We start from the raw sequence: 22,926 nt of genomic DNA, 5'->3' as shown, positions 1-22,926 counted from the left end.
GGATAGTCAGAGGCTTTTTTCCAGGACCGAAATGGCTAACATGAGGGGGCACAGTTTTAAGGTGTTTGGGAGCAGGTACAGAGATGTCAGGGGTAAGTTTTTTTAGGCAGATAGTGGTGAGTGTGTGGAATGGGCTGCCGGTGACAGTGGTGGAGGCGGATACGATAGGGTCTTTTAAGATACTCTTGGATAGGTACATGGAGCTTAGAAAAGCAGAGAACTATGGGTAACCCTAGGTAATTTCTATGGTAAGGACACGTTCGGCACAGCAATTGTGGGCCGAAGAGCCTGTATTGTGCTGTAGGTTTTCTATGTTTCTATATTTAGCCATCATAATTGGCCTACCAAATTGAACCACCTCACACTTATCTGCCACTTCTCAGCCCAGTTTTGCATCCTATCGTTGTCCCGCTGTAACCTCTGTCAGTCCTCCACACTATTCACAACACCTCCAACCTTTGTGTCATCAGCAAATTTACTAAACTATCCCTCCACTTCTTCATCCAGGTCATTCCTAAAAATCACTAAGAGTAGGGGTCCCAGAACAAACCCCTGATGCACACCACTGGTGACTGACCTCCATGCAGAATATCACCCGTCTATAACCACTCTTTGCCTTCTGTGGCAAGCCAGTTCTGGATCCACAAAGCAATGTTTCCTTGGATCCCATGCCCCCTTACTTTCTCAATAAGCCTTGCATGGGGTACCTTATCAAATGCCTTGCTGAAATCCATATACACTACATCTACTGTTCTAACTTCATCAATGTGTCTAGTCACATCCTCAAAAAACTCAATCATGCTCGTAAGGCACGACCTGCCTTTGATAAAGCCATGCCTATTCCTAATCATATTATGCCTCTCCAAATGTTCATAAATCCTTCCTCGCAGGATCTTTCCCATCAACTTATCAACCACCGAAGTAAGACTCACTGGTCTATAATTTCTCTGGCTATCTCTACTCCCTTTCTTGGATAAGGGAACAACATTTGCAACCCTCCAATCTTCTGGAACTTCTTCTACCCCATTGATGATGCAAAGATCATCGCCAGAGGCTCAGCAATCTCCTTCCTCCCTCCCACAGTAGCCTGGGGTACATCTCGTCCAGTCCCAGAAACTTATCCAACTTGATACTTCCAAAAAGCTCCAGCACATCCTCTTTCTTAATATCAATATGCTCAAGCTTTTCAATCTCCTGTAAATAATTCTTTCTGGAAGGATCATTGAGATCCTGAAGAAATATTGGATTAGCAACATCCACAAACCCTTAAGGAAGCTCGCCATAGCTTAAGTCACAAAAAATAGTGCTAGGCAAACTCAAAGGTCTTTAAGGTAGATAAAGTCACCTGGAGCAAATGGACTACATCCCAGAGTCCTAAAAGAGATTGCTGAAAAGACAATGGATACATTGGTCATGATCTTTCAAGAATCTGGCAGATCCCAGAGGACAGGAAAATTACAAATGTCACTCCAGTCTTTAAGAAGGGAGGAAGACAAAAGAGAGGAAATTATAGGCCAGATAGTTTAACCTCAGTGTTTGGGGAAGTGTTGGAGTCCATTATTAACTACGAAGTTTCGGGGTACATGGAGACTAATGATAAAATAAATCAAAGTCAGCATGGTTTCTGGTAATCTTGTCTGACAAAACTGTTGGGGTTCTTTGAGGAAGTAACAAGCAGGGTGGAGAATGGCAGTGGATGTCATTTACGTGGATTTTTAGAAGGCAATTGATAAGGTGCCTCACATGAGGCTGCTTAACAAGAAAAAAACCTATGGCGTTACAGAAAATACACTGGCATGGATAGAGGAATGGCTGACAGGCAGGAGGCAGTGAACGGGAATAAAGGGGGCCTTTTCTGGTTGGCTGCCAGTGACTAGTGGTGTTCCTCAGACGTCAGTATTGGGACTGCTACTTTTCACATTGTTTGTCAATGATTTAGATAGTGGAGTTGATGGCTTTGTGGCAAAGTTTGTGGATGACACAAAGATAGGTGGAGGGGTAGGTAGTGCTGAGGAAGCAATGCAATTGCAGCAGAACTTAGACAAATTGGAAGAATGGGCAAAAAAGTGGCAGATGGAATACAGTGTTAAGAAATATATGATAACGTATTTTGGTAAAGGGAATAATAGCGCAGACTATTATTTGAATGGGGAGAAGGTTCAAACAACAGAGGTGCACGGGACTTGAAAGTCCTCGTGCAAGACTACCAGAAGGTTAATTCACAGGTTGAGTCCTAAGTAAAGAAGGCCAATGCAATGTTGGCCTTTATTTCAAGCCTAATATAATATAAAAGCAAGGAGGTAATGCTGAAGCTTTATAAGGCCGCACAGAGTAATGCCAACAGTTTTAAGCCCTTATCACAGAAAGGGTGTATTGTCATTGGAAAGAGTCCAGAGGAGGTTCATGAGGATGATTCCGGGAATAATGGGGTTAACATACGAAGAGCGTTTGGAAGCTTTGGGCCTGTATTCATTGGTATTTAGAAGAATGCATCAGTATCTCATTGAAATCTACTAAATGTTGGAAGGACTAGTTAAGGTGGATGTGGAAAGGATGTTTCCTCTGGTGGGGGTATCCAGAACTGGAGGGCACAGCCTCAAAACTGTCTTTTAAATATTTTTTTTTTAAACAAACAAACAAAAAAAAATACAGCACATCCACAAAAACCATGACCTTAACAAAATCAAATTAAATATTGAGTAGCAAAAGGGAGAATAATATAAAGGCAAAAGTAAACATTCACAGCAGAGGTGCACCGCACCGAAAAACCTCAGTCCTCACCCCGTAGGAAAGTCCAGTACAGGGCCCCATATCCTTTCAAAGATGTCCCCTCTGTCTCCATTACATAGTCTCAGTCTCTCCAAATGTAAAGTATTTGCCAGTTCTCTCAGCCACAGATCGTACATAGGCACAGAGTCCATTTTCCACATTTGCAGGATTAACTTCTTAGCAATCACCATTCCAAACAATACAGCCATTTTTTCATACTTATTGGCTGAAGATGGGGAGCTTGTTGCTCCAAGGATGACTATGAGCGGGTCCGGTTCCCAGCTCTTTCCATAAGCCTCAGAGAAACAGTGAAAAATACTTTTCCAGTATGCATAAACCTTACAACACGACCAGAATGAATGTGACAAGTTACTGTTCTCAGATTTACATCTATTACAAACTGGTGAAACATCAGGGTAGAAGCTGTGCAAGTTTTCTTTGGAATAATGGAGTCTATGTGTTGTTTTAAACTGTATAAGTCTGTGTCTGACATTGACCGAACAATCATGTATACTCCTCAAACACTCATCCCAGATCTCCTCTGTCAGTTCTATACCCAATTCATCCACCCATGCCTATTTAAGACCTGCAGTATTCACCCGAGCTCCATTATGTAGGATCTGATAAAAATAGGATGCAGCACTATGAGTAACCGGATCAAATTTATTTATTGCCTCCAGGGACTCATGTTTGTCTAAAACTTCGAAATTAGTTCAGTTCAGTTTCAGTTTATTGTCATTTAGAAACCACAAATGCAATGCAGTTAAAAAATGAGACAACGTTCCTCCAGAATGATATCACAAAAGCACATGACAAAACAGACTACACCAGAAAATCTACATGATGTTTGGCAATCCCCAATCCAAAGTCCGGAGAGGCTGCTGTGTATTAATATTGTGCTACTGTCTTAGCGCGTTCCCCGGAAAGGAGCTCCAAACCCACCAGACAAAACAAAACCAAAAACTAAAGCTATAAGGCCTGCACAAAACCACATAGTTACAACATATAGTTACAACAGTGCAAACAATAGCATAATTATAAAAAACAGACCATGGGCACAGTAAAAATAGCCCAAAGATGTTAAAAGACTATAAGTTCGAAAGAAACCACCACACAGTTTCCACGAGTCCTCAGGGTCCCGATAGACTCGCCATCCCACGCCGGCGGCAGAAGGGAATACCCCCACTATGGACTTCCATGGCACCGCCGGACTCAGCCTCACAGACACAGCACACAGTGAAAGATCCATCGAACCCAGCCTCGCAGACACAGCACACAGTGAAAGCGCCCCGACCGCAGCGGACTCCGAGTCCGTCGAAACTCCGAGCCTCCGACAATCCCCTCCGGCACAGCTTCTCCGAGCACCATTCTCTGCCGAGCGTATTAAGACGCCCCCACCAACGGCCACCGGTAGCGCGAACCCGAGGACTGGAGGCCTGTTCTTCTCAGCAGAGACCCGGACCTCACAGCAGCAGCAGCAATGAAGAGAACCTTCCTGGAGATTTCCAGATGTTCCTCCATGCTCCCACATCCGTTTTTCATCAGATTAGGATTTCGCACGGCACCCGCTTAACAAATAACAGATATCAGCTCCAGAGTGGCCGTTGCAAGCCGCGTCACGCAGCAGATAGGTATATATTTCCTAACATAATCTTGAATTTGTAAATATCTAAAAAAAAACTAGATGTAGGGAAATTGTAAACTGCTTGCAACTGCGCAAATGAGGCAAAGTTTCCATTAGTATATAGGTTACCTACACAACAGATGCCACTCTGTTTCCAGGAAGAAAAAACAGTATCATTCAGGCCAGGCAAAAAGGAATGATTGCCACAAATCGGAGTGTCAATATAAGTTTTTGGGGCCTTAATGTGTAGTTGAATCTGCTTCCAAATTCTTATAGTGCTGCCAACCACAAAGCTGTTACTAAAATGTGACTCATTAACTGCAGTGGGACTATTAAGGAGAGCTGGTAAGAAAGTCTTCTTACAGAGCACTCGCTCGCTGAGTAACCATGCTGGGCATGAGTCTGAGGTAGAGGGTGGGCCTTTTTTCCACCATGCAAGAATGGATAGGTGGGCAGCCCAATAATACATTTTAACATCCAGTAGGGCAAAACAGCCTACTTCCTTGGGCTTTGACAAGTGTTTTTTTAGTAATTCTAATGACTTTATAATTCTAAATGAAGGGTATAATAACTGAATCCAATTGCTTAAAATATGACAGAGAAATAAAACATGGAATTGACTGGAAAAAATGAAGAAATCGTGGCAGTACAATCATCTTGATTGCGTTAACCCACCCCACCAAAGAAATTGGAAGGGTTTTCCAAAAGTCAATATTGCATTTAACCTGCTCAACTTTGTTTCGCCAATTCACTTGCAAAAGGTCATCTGGGTTTTTTGACACACCAAGATAGGAAAAATTATCCCAAGTTATTTTAAAGGGAATAGACTGTACATACTCTGTATTAATCACTGCAGTGACTGGCATTAGATCACTCTTATCCCAATTAACAGAGAAACCTGAGAAACTACTAAAATTATTAATTAGAGTCAGAAGGGCGGGTATTGATGTTTGTGGGCTGGAGATATATAAAAGGACATCGTCAGCATATAACGAAAGGTGATGTTTATGTCCATGCATATCAATGGGAGATATCAAAGGGTCCTGTCTGATGCTAACAGCCAGTGGCTCAATGATAACTGCAAACAAAAACGGAGAAAGGGGGCAGCCTTGACGAGTCCCACGATGAATTGCAAAAGGGGAGGAAATATTCTGATTGGTGATAATAGAAGCAAATGGGTGTGAATAAATTATCTCAATCCATTTAATGAAAGATGGTCCAAATCCAAATTTCTTAAGTGCAAACATCATATATGGCCATTCCACTTGATCAAATGCACGTTGTGCATCTAATGAAATGACTACAGCCTCTTCCGACCTGTCCTGACCTGATGAAGGGTCTCGGCCCGAAACGTCGACAGTGCTTCTTCCTATAGATGCTGCCTGGCCTGCTGCGTTCCACCAGCATTTTGTGTGTGACAGCCCCTTCTGCATGTTTTGTATATAAAATATTGAAAAGATGACACAAATTAAAATGCATATGTCTACCTGGCATAAAGCCAGTTTGATCTGGATGAATAATAGAACAAATGTATTCTTTTAACTTATTGGCCAGGACTTCCCCGAGAATTTTGGTTTCAGTGGGCAGCAGCGAAATGGGGCAATATGATGAAACCACCTAGTTTTGGAATCAGAGAAACATTGACTTTACGTAAAGTAGGTGGCAATCTGGAAGCTGTCCTGCAGTGATTCAACATTTGTAAGAGCAGAGGTGACAATTTTGGACTTTGAAGAATTCCATGCTAAAACCATCTGGACCCGCTGCCTTATTATTGGGGAGGGAAGAAATGACCTTCTTGATCTCATCTAAGCTTGTATCAGCATCAAGTGTATTTACTGAATCTGTTGAAGTGTGGGCAGATTCAGATGATCAAAAAATGCTTCCATAGCTTCAACGTCCGGACCTCATTGTGATTGGTAAACATTAGCACAGAACTCCGCCAAACCCTTATTAATTTTTTCCGGGTCTGTCAATAAAAAGCCATCTTTTGCCTTTATACGATGTATGGCCCTGGAGGCCTGCATCTGTCTTAACTGACGGGCTAATAACTTATGGGGCTTTTCACCAAGCTCAAAAATACCTCTGTCTGACTTGTGTCAGTAGTTTTGCAACACTCTTGGACATTATACAATTATACTCATACCGTAAAGCAGTAATCTTATTAAGTAATTCTGCTTCCTGATTTATAAGAGGCTTCCAGATTTGCCAACTGATCATCTATTACAGTTAACCTTTTCTTGAATCTTCTTTTTTCTGCTGTCTCATATGCTATTATGCAACCTCTAATAACCGCCTTCATGGCCTCCCAAAGAGTGGAATCATCAACATCGCACACATCATTGATGCTTAAGTATAGATCTATCTTATCTGAAAGATAACAGCAAAAATACTTATCCTTTGTTGAAGCATTATTTAACCGCCAACTATATTCACCTCTTTCGTGGTTCAATTTGAATATAAGGGAGACAGGAGTATGATCCGATATAAGTATATTATGGTAAGTGTAACTGACTACTGATGAGACCAATTTCAAATCTAAAAGAAAATAATCAATCCTAGAGTAGGATTTATGTACTGCGGAGAAATATGAAAAATCCTTCTTCGTGGGATTAAGAAGCCTCCAAATATCCACTATGTTATACAATTGCATGAGATTATTAAGTGTTACACTATTTTTAAATGAACAAACTTGGGGACGTTGTCTATCTAGGAGGGAGTTTAAGATGCGATTAAAGTTTCCACCTGCAATTATGTTAGAGTCAGACAGATTAGGCATGGCCTTAAAGAGGTTCTTGAAGAGGTTCATCAAAGTTGGGCCCGTACACATTTACTAGTGTCAATGGTATAGAATTTAATATTCCACTTACTATTACATATCTGCCCCTCTGGTCAGTGATAGTTTGTGTGTGGACAAACGGTATGGTTTTTTTTAATTAGGATTGCAACACCTCTAGTTTTAGTACTAAAATCCGACTGGTAGACCTGAGATGCCCAGGAGGGACAAAACAATTTCTCCGCTGTTTTCTTAATGCGCGTTTCTTGGAGAAAACAAATATCAGCTTTGAGTGTATGAAGATGTGCATACACCTTCCCTCTCTTCAGTGGACTATTCATCCCCCGTACATTCCAGCTGACAAATTTAGCCTCACCAATGCTGTGCATATGCAAATTAGATGCCATATCTGCTGCTTAACAGAAAAAAATATGCTGTATGGTCGCGGCATAACACAAACTATAACTCGAACAAATAGATGTGCTGTAACAACCCCTTGAGAAACACAAAAAACCCTCCCAGAGATAAAAACACACCAGGAGTAGTACTTCCATACCCCTAACCTAGAGTCAAAGCTATATCCACGGGCCAACACATGGCCCGGAATAGCAAGATAACTACCCAATACTCATTAAACACGGGAGAAACATCTCTTCACAAATACACCATGAAATATAAAAATAAACAATAACAATCAGTCCTCACCCACATCTTAGTGTGAGCTTATTTTTCAGTTCCTCATGCGCTGAACATAACAAACAGTCTCCAGATGAAGCCGCTATCGATCAACGACGAATCCAGTAACACAGCATTAATCCGTTTTTAGGTTTATATGGTGTCCGAATGCCAATCTTTAACTTCTCGGCTCAGGAACTCCTCCGCTACAGCTGCAGGGCTGAATGTACTGGTACTATTGTTAATCATAACCACAAATGTTGCCGGATACTGGAATCCACACCTAATTTTCTTGGCTTTGCATTTCTTCTTAATGTGCTGAAAATCTTGACGTTTCCTCATGGTAGCCGAGGTTAAATCCGGGTAAATGAACACTGGATGTCCGTCATATAGTAGCGGAGTTCTCTCCCTGGACAACCGTAGCACAGGCTCTTTAACCTGGTAATGGTGTAGCTTCGCAATAATAGCTCTTAGCCTACCATTTTTAGCCGGTGCTAGGCTCCAGTGTCTATTTCAATCGGCTGGTAGAAATGTTTTTCCCCAGCAACTTCGGAAGCAACATGGCTACAAATTCTATCGGCTTATTGTTTTCAGCTTTCTCCTTAACCCCGATAATGTGAATGTTTTGATTGAGCTTCAAGGTAGCTGCATGTTTTGGGATATTAGGCTGTCAAGCCGCCTCTCCAACTCTTCAATTCGTCTCTCATATGATTTGGCGGCATCCTCCGTTAAAGAAGCACGCTTACTGACTTTGGCTAGAGTCGCTGTTAGATTCATAATTGACTTATTATGCTCTGCATGTCTCCCATCTACCAAACTGTACAGTTTGTTTACCGTCTCAAGGACTTCTTCGATGGTAACTGGGACTGGGGCCCTAGCAGCATTGGCTTCAGCTTCTTCTGGGCCTGCTAGCTTTGCGAAGCCCTCGCCAGTATCTTCTTCTCCTGCACTCTTTTCTTGTTTCTTCCCTTTACCTGGCTTTGTCATTTCGTTCAGACTGTTACAGCTCACTTCAGTCACTTACAAAATAGAATCAACTGCTATTTGGGTGAGGCAAAAGGTGAAGGTAGGCACAGCTCCCAGGACACACGTTTACTCCATACCAAGACCCCAAGTGACCTCTTACTGCCTCAAAACTGAGGGGCGATCGTTTAGAACAGGTTAGGAGGAATTCTTTTTAGTCAAAGAGTGGTGAATCTGTGGAATGCTGTGCCACAGACTGCGTTGGAGGCCAAGTCCGTGGGTATATTCAAAGTGGAAGTTGATAGCTTCCTGATTGCTCAGGGCATCGAGGCATATGGTGAGAAGGCAGGTATATGGGGTTGAATGGGATCCGGGATCAACCATGATGAAGTTTCAGAGCCGTCTTGATAGACTGAATAGCCTAATTTGGTTCCCACATCTTATGGTATTATACAGGTCAAAGGTGACCTGGGTTGCAGGTCAGCTTGTGTTTACAGGGGGTAACATTCAAGATGGTTGTCGATACCTTCAAATTCTTTGTATTCCTAACATGATGAAGTAGTGAAATAGTTTCATTTTCACTCCTGCACATTTCCAAGCATTAAAGGCTTGAAATCACAGTAAGCAAAACAGTTTGAATTGTCTTACTGCTTATTTCCTGCTAATTATCAGCAACAAAAATCACTGCTTTATGAACACACACTCAACTGATGCCATTTAAAAATTGTTTGCTTTAAGCACGGTGTAGTGTCTGATGACCACACGACGTGCACGTGACTGACAGTAGCTAGAAATAGTTTGGCAGCAGTCTCCTTCCTCAACTAAGTGGCATAGCATCCCAAATGAACAAAGGGAATCCTGGATTTTTTCTAGATTTGTTTTTATTCTTTAAGAGTTTTCTCAAATAAGTTGCTGCTCCAATTAAACAGAATTCACTGTATACTATTAAATGTAGAATTGTGAGTGTTTGTGATGGAATAGAGATAAAAGAAACCATACATAGACAAATACTGACAGGCAGCCACTAAGCAATCACCCAGTCTAGATCTTGTTTCTCCAACTGGAAGTTTACTAACTCCACACCTCCAAAAATATTACATCACCTGGACCTCCCCCCATCACAGACATCCATATCTTACAAATCTACAACACAGACTTCCCGCTTCTCCAGTTCTGACAGAGTTAACGGCATTCTCAACAGGATGCTGCTTGACTTGATTCATATTGCCATCATTTTGTTTCAGATTACTGGTATCAATTTTTAAAAGTTTTTGATAATAAACTGGTATGGGCCCGATTCCATTTTTTTGGTGGATGATGATTGCTCACAGCTGCTTGTAGCCACACTGAATACTGGAGTCAGAATTAAAATCAGATGTGGTATCACTGCACCATTTAGCAGACTATCTCAGTGCTCATTTTTTCCTGATAACCTTACTACATAGCTGAATATACACAGAATATTGTGGGACACATAACTCCATCAACAAAATGCTTTCAATATAATTAAAATTCTCACCGATGAATATTTAAAAGGTATTTGGTTGTGTGAAAGGCAGCAGTAATGGCCAGCAGACCAGCATACCTGGATACAGATGAATTGCCTTTTGAATGGTCTTTAATGCATTATCCTTTTTATCAATTGCGGCATGTTTTCCTGCTGCTAACTGGTTAACAGCACTGAACAACACAGCACTCTAGAAGAGAAGAAAATCAAATGTATAAATTCAAACATCCTATATAGGGTGTCAGATTAAAGAATGCTACATCTTTTAATAACAATATATTGGACAACTGATATATTAATCTGAAGACTGAACAAAAATAGTCATGTAGACACTTCTTAGTTTGAATTTACCTTTGAATGATGAGAACTTAGGATCTGTGCGACATTACCTGTCACGACCCCACCCTACAAAAACAAACATTTGTCAGAGAAAGGCAAATGGAAATCAATTCAGTGCACAGATCTTACCTTTCCCACAAGAGATTACCTTTACTTTTGTCAACAGAACTTACTTTTGCTAACAGAATATTGTCTTAATGAATGTAAATTCAGTGCCGCTTATAGGCAAATATCAGTGATACACATTGTTGATCAAGGACTATTTATTTCTGAATGTGGCCATGGATGGAGGTGATGGGTGTAAGTTGCTTTCGGTGTTTCAGTGGTGACAACCAGCTGGGGATGGAGGTGTGCGTGCGCGTCTGTGAGAGTGTGACTGTATGTGAGAGTGCGTATGCGGGGGTGGGGGGGGGAATTTGGGAGGGTGGGAAAGATGCTTGTTTTGCTGTCATTTTGTTCTGTTGTTACTGCTTATATGTTTCTGTGTTGTTGTTGTGTTGAATATTGTGGGAATGCTATGCTGGCACTGGAATATGTGGGCTACTCCTCCCAACATCTTTGGGTGTGCTGGTTAACAGAAATGACACATTGCACTGTATGTTTCGATGCACATGTGGTAAGTAAATCTAAATCTGAACCAATTTTCCAGGTTGTATAATGCTTTAAGCTTTAAGTCATAAAGGAAATTCAAAGAACCTACTTGCTCTTCTTCTGCCTCCAAATCTACTCCCATCACCATACATTCTTAATGACTGGACACTCAATTTTAACCTTTACCATGTCACAAGGCACATCATTTTTATAAATTAGTATTTGTGGATATGACAAACCTACTCATCTCAGTGTCTATGGTGAATGTGGGATTAGAAATATCAACAATACACATTTCTAAGTATCTCAACAGGACTTCAGACAAAATATATCGGCTACTTACATCTGCCTTTTGGGGAGTGTGTTGAGGAATGATCCTGGACAATAATGTCCAAAGGGCAGGATCAGCTGGATTGCTGGGAGGGATGGTATAGTAAGTTAGGTTTTAAAATTTGTAATATGTGTTAACTCAATTAAGCTACACATAAATTTCTACAACAAACAGATTATCTGGTGGTGAGATTGGTAAATCTCACAAATACATACACATAGAGTTTAGTTCAAAACATCGCAAAACTGAGATCTCCTTTTACTAGCAACACGATAGGAGGACAACAAACTTTATCTGAATATTCATTAAAATTATCAAAGTAAAATTGCAGTGACGAAGGACAAGTAAATACCTACTGAGTTAAAGCAATAATCTTCAGAGTCTAATCTGTTGGATATGCAGCTGTAACTTTAGTATGAATGTGTATTATGCAGATTACTATGCTCAGTAACTGGCTCACACCTATTTCCATTTCCTTCAACTATTCTGTAAATCTGACCTATAAAGACTGCATTCTGATGAGACACAAAGGGCCATTTAGCTGGTAGAACTGCTTCTTCCTAGGCTACTAAACACATAGTCAGACACCAGGGCCACTCTTATCCATGCCTACAGTCGTCATTCAGCACCACTTTCTGCATCAATTTCAAATTTCCAGCATTTAACTTTATCTGTTTGACGCTTGGCTAAAGAAATAGTTGTAAATCATTCTATTAATAAGCACACTTGGTAAAGTTAGATGTGGTCAACACAAGATTTGGATGAGCTCTGGACACAAACTAGTCATTCATGACTAAACTATAGCACTTAAAATAGCTGATAAATTATAAACAATTTTATAATTTTGTTCAAAATCTTTGAGTTAGCTTAAAATTGATTTTCTTCTGCCAATCACACTGTACCCAATGAGAATTTCTTTAATATTTGGGGTTCAATTTATCAATGACCAGTAATTATTCTGGAGAATGCAATCTCACTTGCATTCATGACCATTTCACTGAATGCAAACCATTAATACCAGCCAGAACTAACCAACCTTAAAAAGGACCTCTGCAAAATGAACTAACATGACAAGCCTTGTGCATTACTGTGACATTCTGGTGCTGCTGTAACTTATTTTCTGCTACTTATCTATTTAATACTGTTTTTCTATTACTGCCTTGTTTTTATCTACCGCTTTGTTTGACTGACTGAGAGGAAACCAAACAGAGTTTCATTGTACCTATGTATAATGACAATAAAGATCATTCAATTTATTTAATTTAAGCCACTGACTGATTTATATCAAGAAGTTTTCTGAATTTTATAATGAAGAAATCAATTTTTCACACTCCACTTTTGATACTAATGAGAAATTCCGAGTACAAAAGGGTAATAAGTATAAACTAAACCAACTGCTTCAAATTTGGAATAGTTTGGAACACTTCAGTTCAAATTAAACTGAAGGTTTTAATTATGATCCATTGCTTAGTTTTCTGGAATTTGAATCAGTTTTAAAAGTAACTGACAGCAGGATTCACATTTCTGACCAAAATAATCAACATTGCAAATGGGTGCATATCTGGTAATTATTTTTCTGCTGGAATACGAATTACAAGGAGATAAAGATCATATTTTTAATTCAAACTATCTCTCTTTAGTTAAAAGAATGAATTCTAGTCCGTCTATTAAAGTATGTTTTAAATTCATTTCTCTTACCTATGAACAGCTTTTGCCGCCTGTCTCTGTACAGCTAAACTGTTACCTTGCAAAGAAAACATTCCTGAAGACAGAAGGCAGGTTTCGTAAGTGGAACTGTTCTTATCACAGTGTTTGAGTAGTTCATTCAGTGCTGCTGTAGTTAGGGTGGTGTCCTTCTTCAAGAGTCCCAAAGCACACAGTGCCTGCAGACTTTCTATACTGGGCTCTTTCAACATGGAGCTGTTAAAATACAACAAAAGTACAATTAACTCTGGAATTTGTGGTATTCTAATATCCAAATACTTACAAATCACAAATTAAAAGAGAAAAACTATGGAATTTGTTTAGTGCCTTATGCCTTGCTTTCAAGTGTATTTGAGTCAGTAAATCTTACAACCAGGCTCACAGTCAACAGATATATCTGCAGATCATCTATTTTGCCAGTACAATCTTCTATGCGGTGGTGTGCTGGGGAAATGGCATCAACATGGGTGATACCAATAGGCCCTATAAACTGATTAGAAAGACTGGCTCCGTTATAGGAGTCAAACTGGACACACTGGAAGCTGTGTTAGAACAAGAGACCCTATGGAAAATCCTGACAATTCTGGAAATGTTTCTCACCCTCTGCATGCTACCTTGGCTGAAAAGAGGAGGACTTTTAGTAATTGACAAAGCAACTGCACTTCTCCAAAGAGTGCTGTACAAGGTCATTCTTAACCTCGTCCATTAGGCTCTATAATGAGTCAACCTATAGCCGGGAAAGTGATGACAACCCCCCCCCCCCCCACCTCCACCACCCCCCTCAAGACTGTTTGAGGTCATTTATTTTTTATTCTTTCTTACTTCTCTTTGAATATGTGTGCATGTGTTCCAATAAGGATAGACTGAATAAGTAATAACAATTTTAAAACTTGCAGCTCAGACCAAATAATGCAAGGGTGGGAATAGTGGTTTGCCCAGCTCCACAACCAATGAATGAACTAGAGCAGAACAGTGTGCAATCCCGCACAAACAGTGACGTTAAATAACTAACTCAACCATGAAAACCCCAACTTCAACAATGCCAAAATGTAGAAATGTAAAGGCAGAAATATGTGGCATCACCATTAGCTTGAGATGCCATATAGATAATTCATCTTGATTTTAAGGACAACACCACCGTAGAATTCAACTAATTCCATGTAATAGCAAAGAAGCTGAGAGAGCAGGAAACAGCAAATGATAATGTTGTCTCATCTGGAAGACATACTTCAGAACAAGCCACACCTTCAACATAGCCAGATAAACTTGGCAGAACGGATCAGAGCTAACCTATCACCTTTAACGTGATTTAATCTTTAACTACCCAAAGCCTCAGCATAATCTGTAAAGCAGTAGAGGGTCAGACACACCCACCCTCATTGGCAGAATCCTCTCAAACATTCTTATTTGGAATTATTTTCCTGATATTTGGTCAACTTCCTGTAACTCCTTATCTCTTCAAATTAAAGAGGTGGGGGCATGGTAGCACCGCAATTAGCATAATGATTTACAGTGGCAGCTCTAACATTGGGGTTCAATTGCCACTGTTGTCTGTAAGGAGTTGGTACGTTCTGCCTGTGAACATATGGGTTTCCTCCCACATTCCAAACCACACACGGGTTTGGGTTAGTGAGTGCTGGGCATGCCATGCTGGCGACAGAATTGTGGTAACACTTGCAGGCTGCCCGCAACACATGCTCAGACTCTTAGTCGCTGACACAACCATTGTGGCAAATAAAGTTAATCTTTAAAAGAGATCTTTACCTTTAACTACCACAAGTACATTTTAAACAATTTGCCAGAAAAGCAATCTCCCATCTTTCTCTTTGAAGTAGGGTCGGCCCTCCTTTTCCGCGGGGGATTGTTTCCGAGACCCCCTGCGGATACCAAAAAATGTGGATGCTCAAGTCCCTGTCTCAGTGTGGTGGTCTTTAGGACCCAGTGGAACCCCGGACTTTATTTAACCTGTCTCAGTGCAGTAGACATTAGGACCCGGCGCAGCTCTGAATCCACAGTGTTTCTGTTCACGAAAATAATCACGATCACAACTGAAAATAAGGTGGAAGTAATAAAGCGATTGGAAAGAGGTGAAATGCCATTGGTCATTGGAAAAGCGTTAGGCTACAGTCGGTCAACAACCGGAACAATTTTAATGGATCATGTGAAAGGCCCTGCCCCTAAGAAAGCTACAATGCTACAACTAAGCAACGCAGTGGTTTAATTATTGAAATACAAATGTTTCTTAAGTGTTTTATCTGCATAGAAAGGTAAAATATGTACTATATACTAGAAAAACGTTTGACTAACTGATGCTAAATAATACCGGATGTATCTGTTCCGACTTCAAATCCGACTTAAAGACGGACTTAGGAATGGAACTCGTTCATAACCCGGGGACTGCCTGTACTTTTAAGTCATTTCTAGATTACTTATAATACCTAATATAATGTAAGTGCTATGTAAATAATTGTTATACTGTATTGTTTAGGGAATAATGACGAGAAAAAATAGTCTGTACATGCTCAAACGAGTGCTGGAGAGAGAACTTCTGGGTTTTCCCGATCTGTGGTTGGTTGAATCCGTACATGCGGAATCCGCGGGTAAGAAGGGGCGACTGTACTCTTTCACTTCCTCACAGAGAAATTCCAGCCTTTTTATACAGTGGGCAACTACTTACCTGATACTTCATACCAAGTCTAAAGAAAGTAACTCAAAAATGTACATTTTTGAGCAAAGGTCCCTAAGACTGCAAGATATAGGAGCAGAATTAAGCCATTTGGCCCACCGAGTCTGCTCTGCCATTTCATCATGGCTGATCCAATTTTCCCCTTAGCTCCAATCTCCTGCCTTCTCCCTGCATCCCTTCATGCGCTGACCAATCAAGAATCTATCAACCTCTGCCTTAAATATCAGTGAAGACTTCACCTCCACAGCTGTTGTGGCAAAGCATTCCACAGATTCACTACTCTCTGGCTAAAAAAAAAACTTCTTCACCTCTGTTTCAAAAAGATGCCCCTCTATTTTGAGGCTGTGTCCTCTGGTCTTAGACGCTCCCACCATAGGAAACATCCTCTTGATCAAGGCCTTTCACCATTCGATAGGTTTCAATGAGATCACCCCTCATTCTTCTGAACTCTAGAGAATACAGGCCCAGAGCTATTAGGTGCTATTCATATGACAAGCCATTCAATCCTGGAATCATTTTCGTGAACCTCCTTTGAACCCTCTCCAGTTTCAGCACATCCTTTCTAAGATAAGGGGCACAAAACTGCTCACAATACTCCAAGTGAGGCCTCACCATTGTGAGGCTTTATAAAGTTTCAACATTACATCTCATACAACATTACATATCACATAAAAAGAACTGGTCCTAACACAGACCCCTGTGGAACAACACTAGTCACCAGAGGAAAGCCAGAAAAGGCTCCCTTTCTTCCCACTCTTTATTTCTAGCCAATCAGCTACTGCTTTATCCATGCTAGAATCTTTCCTATAATACCATGGGCTTGCAGCTTGTTAAGCAGCCTCATGTGTGGCGCCTCGTCAAAGGCCTTGTGAAACTCCATGTGCATGATATCAACCGATTCTCTTTTGCCTATCCTGCTTGTTACTTCTTCAAAGAATTCCAATAGACTTGTCAGGCAAGATTTCCCTTGAGGAAACCATGCTGGCTATGGCTTAATTTATCCTGTATCTCCAAGTACCCTGAGACCTCATCCTTAATAATCAACTCCAACATCTTCCCAACCACTGAAGTCAGACTAACTGGTCCATAGTTTCCTTTTTTCTGCCTTTATCCCTTCATGAAGAGTAGAGTGACATTTACAATTCTCCAGTCTTCCGGAACCATTCCAGGATCTAGTAATTCTTTAAAGATCAATTCTAATGTCTCCACAATCTCTTCAGCCACCTCTTTCGGAACTCTAGGGTGTACAACATCTGGTTCAGGTATCTATCTTCAGACCTTTCAGTTTCCCAAGAACCTTCTTTCTAGTTAGAGTAACTTCACACACTTCATGCCCCTGACACCTGGAACTTCCATCAGTGAAGACTGATGCAAAATACTTATACATTTCATCCGCTATTTTGTGGTTCCCCTTTACTACCTCTTGGTCCTTTCATAACTTAGTGTCACTGAAGATATAGGAATTCTGAATGTTATTTATATCTTTCTTTAATTATCAACATCTATAAACCGAAAGAAGATACGCTCTGAAATTGAGATGGGAATGGAAAGTTAATAATGCTCACCACTTGAAAAGAAAAGTCTTAGCGTTGTCCATTCTGTTGCATTTGAACTCAATCATGGCCAGTGCAATCAATATCTGAGCCTTCTCTTTCTCCGTGTGGACAATACTTAAAGCCTTTTCATAAGCTGACAAAAAAAAATAGACTGAAATGTCAGAATTTAAGCAAATCAACTTGCATCCTAACCAAAAACTCCATACATTATATAACTTACAAAATTAATCTGAATACAGGAAGAATAAAAAGTGCACCAGTAGATTGCAAAATGAAAATAATTGCAGTTCATTGGATATAGATAATAAGATTATGGAATGCCTCCCTTTAAGCAAGCTGGCATATAAATGGTGCCTTGGGCATATTCCAACATCAAATCAGATTTATCACCTTGTGTTTCTTCCTCCCCTCCTCCCACCTTCTAACTCTGACTCCTCATCATGTTTTCTCCAGTCCTGCTGAAGGGTCTCAGCCCAAAATGTTGACTGAACTCTTTTCCGCAGATGCTGCTGAGTTCCTCCAGCATTTTGTGTGTGTTGCTCTAAATTGATTTGTTCCATGAATTCCCTAAAATAAAATTGCAGTGACAAGAGCTTTAAATGGCAGCCACTGTCATACGTAAATCGAATTGCTTAATCCAAGAACACTTCACATTGAGAGATAGCTCGCAATAAATTGTGGAGATTGGCACCTCTTTTTCAGTAGCAAGAGTCATATGTGTGATGAAATGCGTGGGGTGTATTTTTTAGGGAAAACATTAGCAAATTCACAAAGTGAATGTCTCCCAAAAAAGCAGATTGTGACAGCCATCAGCAGTTACAACTGATTTGCCAGAAGTACTGCCATCTTGGAACTCAATGTTCCAAGCAATGAGCTTCTTTTAATTGATAACATCTGAACACGCATGCAGATGTGGGAAGGGTCCACCATCAGACAGCAAAGTCACTTTTTGCCTGGGCTTACAGAAAACAAAAATTCAGGGCATAAAGTCATCACCATGTGGATGTCCTTTGTGCATCTCAGCTTATCATAATGCAATGAGAGCAGAACAGCTCGAGGAAAGTTGCTGTTGGAGTAGTGGGACAGAGAGACGGACGGCTGAAATGCAGATATCCGGATTGGTGGGGGAGAGAGACAGGCGGCTGAAATGCAGATATCCAGAGTGGTGGGACAGACAGACGGACGGCTGAAATGCAGATATCCAGAGTGGTGGGACAGACAGACAGACAGATGAAATGCAGATATCCAGAGTGGTGGGGGACAGAGACAGACGGCTAAAACGCAGATATCCGGAGTGGTGGGGGACAGAGACAGACGGCTAAAACGCAGATATCCGGAGTGGTGGGACAGACAGACGGCTGAAATGCAGATATCCAGAGTGGTGGGGGACAGAGACGGACGGCTGAAATGCAGATATCCGGAGTGGTGGGACAGACAGACAGCTGAAATGCAGATATCCAGAGTGGTGGGGGACAGAGACGGACGGCTGAAATGCAGATATCCGGAGTAGTGAGACAGACAGACGTACGGCTAAAACGCAGATATCCAGAGTGGTGGGACAGACAGACAGACGGATGAAATGCAGATATCTAGAGTGGGGGAGAGAGACAGACGGATGAAATGCAGATATCCAGAGTGGTGGGACAGATAGACAGACAGATGAAATGCAGATATCCGGAGTGGTGGGATAGACAGACAGACAGACAGACGGATGAAATGCAGATATCCAGAGTGGTGGGACAGATAGACAGACAGATGAAATGCAGATATCCGGAGTGGTGGGGGAGAGACAGACGGCTGAAATGCAGATATCCGGAGTGGTGGGACAGACAGACAGACAGACGGATGAAATGCAGATATCCAGAGTGGTGGGACAGATAGACAGACAGATGAAATGCAGATATCCGGAGTGGTGGGACAGACAGACAGACAGACGGATGAAATGCAGATATCCAGAGTGGTGGGACAGATAGACAGACAGATGAAATGCAGATATCCGGAGTGGTGGGGGAGAGACAGACGGCTGAAATGCAGATATCCGGAGTGGTGGGACAGACAGACAGACGGCTGAAATGCAGATATCCGGAGTGGTGGCAGAGAGACAGACGGATGAAATGCAGATATCCAGAGTGGTGGGAGAGAGACAGACGGATGAAATGCAGATATCCAGAGTGGTGGGAGAGAGACAGACGGCTGAAATGCAGATATCCGGAGTGGTGGGACAGACAGACGGATGAAATGCAGATATCCAGAGTGGTGGGACAGACAGACAGACGGATGAAATGCAGATATCCGGAGTGGTGGTACAGATAGACAGACAGATGAAATGCAGATATCCGGAGTGGTGGGGGAGAGACAGACGACTGAAATGCAGATATCCGGAGTGGTGGGACAGACAGACAGACGGCTGAAATGCAGATATCCGGAGTGGTGGGACAGACAGACAGACAGACGGATGAAATGCAGATATCCAGAGTGGTGGGAGAGAGACAGACGGATGAAATGCAGATATCCAGAGTGGTGGGAGAGAGACAGACGGCTGAAATGCAGATATCCGGAGTGGTGGGACAGACAGACAGACGGCTGAAATGCAGATATCCGGAGTGGTGGCAGAGAGACGGATGGATGAAATGCAGATATCCGGAGTGGTGGCAGAGAGACAGACGGATGAAATGCAGATATCCAGAGTGGTGGGAGAGAGACAGACGGATGAAATGCAGATATCCAGAGTGGTGGGAGAGAGACAGACGGCTGAAATGCAGATATCCGGAGTGGTGGGACAGACAGACAGATGGCTGAAATGCAGATATCCGGAGTGGTGGCAGAGAGACAGACGGATGAAATGCAGATATCCGGAGTGGTGGGACAGACAGACGGATGAAATGCAGATATCCAGAGTGGTGGGACAGACAGACAGACAGATGAAATGCAGATATCCGGAGTGGTGGGGGAGAGACAGACGACTGAAATGCAGATATCCGGAGTGGTGGGACAGACAGACAGACAGACGGATGAAATGCAGATATCCAGAGTGGTGGGACAGATAGACAGACAGATGAAATGCAGATATCCGGAGTGGTGGGACAGACAGACAGACAGACGGATGAAATGCAGATATCCAGAGTGGTGGGACAGATAGACAGACAGATGAAATGCAGATATCCGGAGTGGTGGGGGAGAGACAGACGACTGAAATGCAGATATCCGGAGTGGTGGGACAGACAGACAGACGGCTGAAATGCAGATATCCGGAGTGGTGGCAGAGAGACAGACGGATGAAATGCAGATATCCAGAGTGGTGGGAGAGAGACAGACGGATGAAATGCAGATATCCAGAGTGGTGGGAGAGAGACAGACGGCTGAAATGCAGATATCCGGAGTGGTGGGACAGACAGACAGATGGCTGAAATGCAGATATCCGGAGTGGTGGCAGAGAGACAGACGGATGAAATGCAGATATCCGGAGTGGTGGGACAGACAGACGACTGAAATGCAGATATCCGGAGTGGTGGGACAGACAGACAGACAGATGAAATGCAGATATCCGGAGTGGTGGCAGAGAGACAGACGGATGAAATGCAGATATCCAGAGTGGTGGGAGAGAGACAGACGGATGAAATGCAGATATCCGGAGTGGTGGGGGAGAGACAGATGGATGAAATGCAGATATCCGGAGTGGTGGGGGAGAGACAGACGGATGAAATGCAGATATCCGGAGTGGTGGGAGAGAGACAGACGGCTGAAATGCAGATATCCGGAGTGGTGGGACAGACAGACGGATGAAATGCAGATATCCAGAGTGGTGGGACAGACTGACAGACGGATGAAATGCAGATATCTGGAGCGGTGGCAGAAAGAGGTATACGGCTGAAATGCAGATAACCTTTGAAGACAACATCAATCAGATTTGGATCAACAAGCTTCTTACTCCAACTTGAAAAAAGAAGTTCAAGCAAGGGGACTGGCTTACTTGCAGAATGAGTGTACAAATCTTCCAAATAGAAAACAATTATGATTCATGGAGCCACTTTCACCTTTTTGGATAGCACTTCTGTCATAAGAACTTAAGAACATAAGAGATAGGAGCAGGAGTAGGCCAATCGGCCCCTCAAGCCTGCTCCGCCATTCAACAAGATCATGGCTGATCCAACCTTAACTCTAGTTTTCACCGAATCCCACAAGGCAACAGTGCTAACCAACAGGGCACCATGTCGCCCATTTTATTTTATTATTCATCCCACCCAAACCCATGTGATCACCCGGGGAAAAAAAAACGAGTTGCCAATTGAGGAGAAAAAATCTGGAAAATTCCTCTCCAAATTCCAAAAATTCCTGTCATCCTAATACAACTGGGAGTTTGCTATAATGCCACCTTTGCACACGATAATGTCTAATCACATTTGTATAATAACATATTGCTATTCGTGGCAAGAGCCATGCTTGCATGAATGGTCTGATTATTCCACTGCTTATACAATCAAGGTAGCTGTTGCTTACTCTGTCATATTGGGCCTCAGATTCAGCACTAGGGTTGGGTCCATTAAGTGTGTCACCACATAAACAATACAAATGACAGGCTCTAAGCTGAGCCTAGCTGTTGCCAGACTCCACCATGGCAACTGTCTGAGAGCACATCAGCAGAACCTCATGCTCCACTTCTGAAACAAAGCACCTCCTATTTGGTATCTCTGTCAGAGGAATTCAGGTTAACATCTGGAAAACATGTGCTTGATTTTATGTTTTACAGGCCACTTTGACTTTCCAGTTGCTAGAATTTTCTGCTAGCAAAATGTAGATCCTCTTTGAAAGGTTTCGATAAGAGTGGATGTTGAGAGGAGGTTTCCTATAGCAGGGAAGTCTAGGACCACAGGACACAGCCTCAAAACAGAGAGATGTCTATTTAGAATGAGGATGAGGAGGAATTCTTTAGCTAGAGGGTGGTGAATCTGTGGAATTAAATGCCATGGATGGCTGTGAAGGTCAAGTCATTCAGTATATTTCAGCAGAGGTTGATAAATTCTTGATTAGTCAGGGCATGAAAGGATACAGGGAGAAGGAAGGAGATTGGGGATGAGAGGAAAATTGGATCAGCCATGATGAAATGGCAGAACAGACTTGAAAGGCCAAATAACTTGATTCTGCTCCTATATCTTATGGTCTTTATAGAGAGATAATCACTCATAACATTGATTCAGTACTGATCTGTCCAGCCAATGAGCAGCACGGTCAGTGTTGAATGAAATCACCAAAATGTGAAGGTATCACAAGTTCGGCACCTTGTGTGATGCAGTCAGCAAGTAGAAGTAAACCACACATCACATTCTCTCTGCCTGAATTTGAGACCTATACAGTTAAGGTTAGAATAAATGAGTACTCAATATCAAGACAACAGATACTTCCTAAGTACT

At 42.0% G+C, this 22,926-nt stretch overlaps 1 protein-coding gene across 1 annotated transcript in view; it reads right to left on the bottom strand.

Moving 5' to 3' along the window:
* skic3 (SKI3 subunit of superkiller complex) overlaps window positions 1-22,926 on the bottom strand; it is a 183,377-nt gene that overhangs the window by 31,379 nt on the left and 129,072 nt on the right. The window contains exons 30-34 of the mRNA XM_073066275.1: window positions 17,528-17,651; window positions 13,271-13,492; window positions 11,585-11,657; window positions 10,663-10,716; window positions 10,390-10,501 (exon numbers count right to left, since the gene is read on the bottom strand). Coding sequence (XP_072922376.1) covers window positions 10,390-10,501; window positions 10,663-10,716; window positions 11,585-11,657; window positions 13,271-13,492; window positions 17,528-17,651 — 585 coding nt within the window. The remainder of the gene's footprint in view (window positions 1-10,389; window positions 10,502-10,662; window positions 10,717-11,584; window positions 11,658-13,270; window positions 13,493-17,527; window positions 17,652-22,926) is intronic.

Source organism: Hemitrygon akajei, chromosome 2 (assembly GCF_048418815.1).
Source record: "Hemitrygon akajei chromosome 2, sHemAka1.3, whole genome shotgun sequence".
NCBI lineage: Eukaryota > Metazoa > Chordata > Chondrichthyes > Myliobatiformes > Dasyatidae > Hemitrygon > Hemitrygon akajei.
Note: the sequence above shows the minus strand (reverse complement) of the source record. Positions and strands in the feature narration are given on the sequence as shown.